The sequence below is a fragment of the Cariama cristata genome, unplaced genomic scaffold, assembly GCF_000690535.1.
Source record: "Cariama cristata isolate BGI_N322 unplaced genomic scaffold, ASM69053v1 scaffold23898, whole genome shotgun sequence".
In the NCBI taxonomy this organism is placed as follows: Eukaryota; Metazoa; Chordata; class Aves; order Cariamiformes; family Cariamidae; genus Cariama; species Cariama cristata.
This window is the reverse complement of record NW_009629729.1, coordinates 1-1,527: the sequence shown is the minus strand read 5'-3', so window position 1 is coordinate 1,527 and position 1,527 is coordinate 1. Positions and strand designations below refer to the sequence as shown.

At 61.1% G+C, this 1,527-nt stretch overlaps 1 protein-coding gene across 1 annotated transcript in view; it reads right to left on the bottom strand.

The window, feature by feature from the left end:
- STUB1 (STIP1 homology and U-box containing protein 1, E3 ubiquitin protein ligase) overlaps positions 1-1,205 on the bottom strand; it is a 2,474-nt gene extending 1,269 nt beyond the window's left edge. The window contains exons 1-3 of the mRNA XM_009705291.1: positions 995-1,205; positions 717-882; positions 456-546 (exon numbers count right to left, since the gene is read on the bottom strand). Of these exons, the coding sequence (XP_009703593.1) occupies positions 456-546; positions 717-882; positions 995-1,136 (399 nt within the window). The 5' untranslated portion in view covers positions 1,137-1,205. The remainder of the gene's footprint in view (positions 1-455; positions 547-716; positions 883-994) is intronic.
- Between the last annotated feature and the right edge of the window lie 322 nt (positions 1,206-1,527).

The window sequence follows — 1,527 nt, the reverse complement described above, 5'->3', positions numbered from 1 at the left end:
GCCCCCAGCCAGCACTCGCACGGCTCCAGGCTGAACCACGGAGCAGGAGTGATCCAGCTTAAAAATAACCTTCCTTTGTGGGGCTATTTTTATCTCGGGATTAGTCCCCTGCGCCAGGCCAGCACCCAGACCCACATGTGGCAGAGAGCTGTTCACGTTGCACGGCCCTTGGAAAACAGCAGGTACAGCAGCTGGGTGAGTGCAAACAGGTGTCACCCCTGCTGGGCAGCTGCCCTGCACTGGGAGAAGAGGCGACAGAGCAGGGACAGCTGTCACAGGGGGACACGAAAGCCCTGCAACAGCAGCTCAAGCCACAAAAGGAAGGCTGAGGAGCCACGCTCTGCCTCGGGGTCTCCTGGCTTCCTCAGCTGCAGCAGAGCATGGGGATGAGGATGGGATGAGGAAGCCCCAGCTTGTCTCCCAGCCTCTGTGAGCAGCCCCGGCCCCCCGCTCACGTGTTTGGCCTCGATGCTGGCCAGCTGAACTCGGCTCCGGCTCTCATCTGCATTTTCTTCCCGCTGAGTCTTTTGGCACTCAGCCAGCTCCCTAGGACAGAGCAGGGAGATCAGAAGCGATGGAGGGACGCTATTGCTCCCCTCCTTGCTGCTGCCGCCCTAGCTGCAGGGCTCTGCCTGCACCTCCAGGAAGGTGCACAGAGCTGCAAGGGCTTCGTGGCACTAAAAAAAGCCTTTACAGGAGCCACTGTGCCACGTTACCTCTCCTTCTCCGCCATGATCAGCTTGGTCAGGTAGGAGTGCAGCTCGTTCTCCTGGTTGATCCGCTTCTCCTCGATGCTGTTCCAGCGTTTCTTCTTGGCGATGCGCAGCGCGCTGGGGATGTCATCCCCAAAATTCAGCCGTTGTTCCTTGGCGAGGTTGTAGGCTGGGGAGAGACAGGGCATCTCAGAGCCAGCACCAGCTTCCCTCTCACCATCCCTGGCCCTTTCCCGTTGGATGGGCAGGGCAGGGGAAACACCGGCACCGTACCCGCTCACCTCTCTGCAGGTTGGCAATGGCCTCGTCGTAGTTCTCCATCTCCATCTGGCACTGGCCCAGGAAGAAGTGAGCCTTCACCGACTGCCCGTCCAGCTCCAGGGCTCGCTTGCAGTCAGCTAGCGCCTTGTCGTGCTGCTGCATCTTCAGGTAGCAGAGGGCTCGATTGGTGTAGTACACGGCCACCAAGGGGTTGCGGTTCTGCAAGGCGACCCCGTATTATGGCTGGTGATGGCAACTGCTGGCAGGGGTGAGATGTGGTGACAACTGGGTGACAACTGGGTGACTCGAAGAGCCGGCTGCACAACACTGTCACCCTGATGAGAGCCAGAAGTGGTGGCTCAGGCTTGTACCCTGTGGGGAGCTGTCGGGATGGATGGGGGACAAGCTGGGCCAGAGCCCACGGGGCAGCTTGTGTACCCACCACAGGGTGGGGACAGCCCCCCCTGCCCTGGCACCATGCCCTGGCCGGGGTGGGGAGTGGAGCCCTCTACCTCAGGGTGGGTCTGCCCTGTCAAGCCCAGCCTGGGGATGT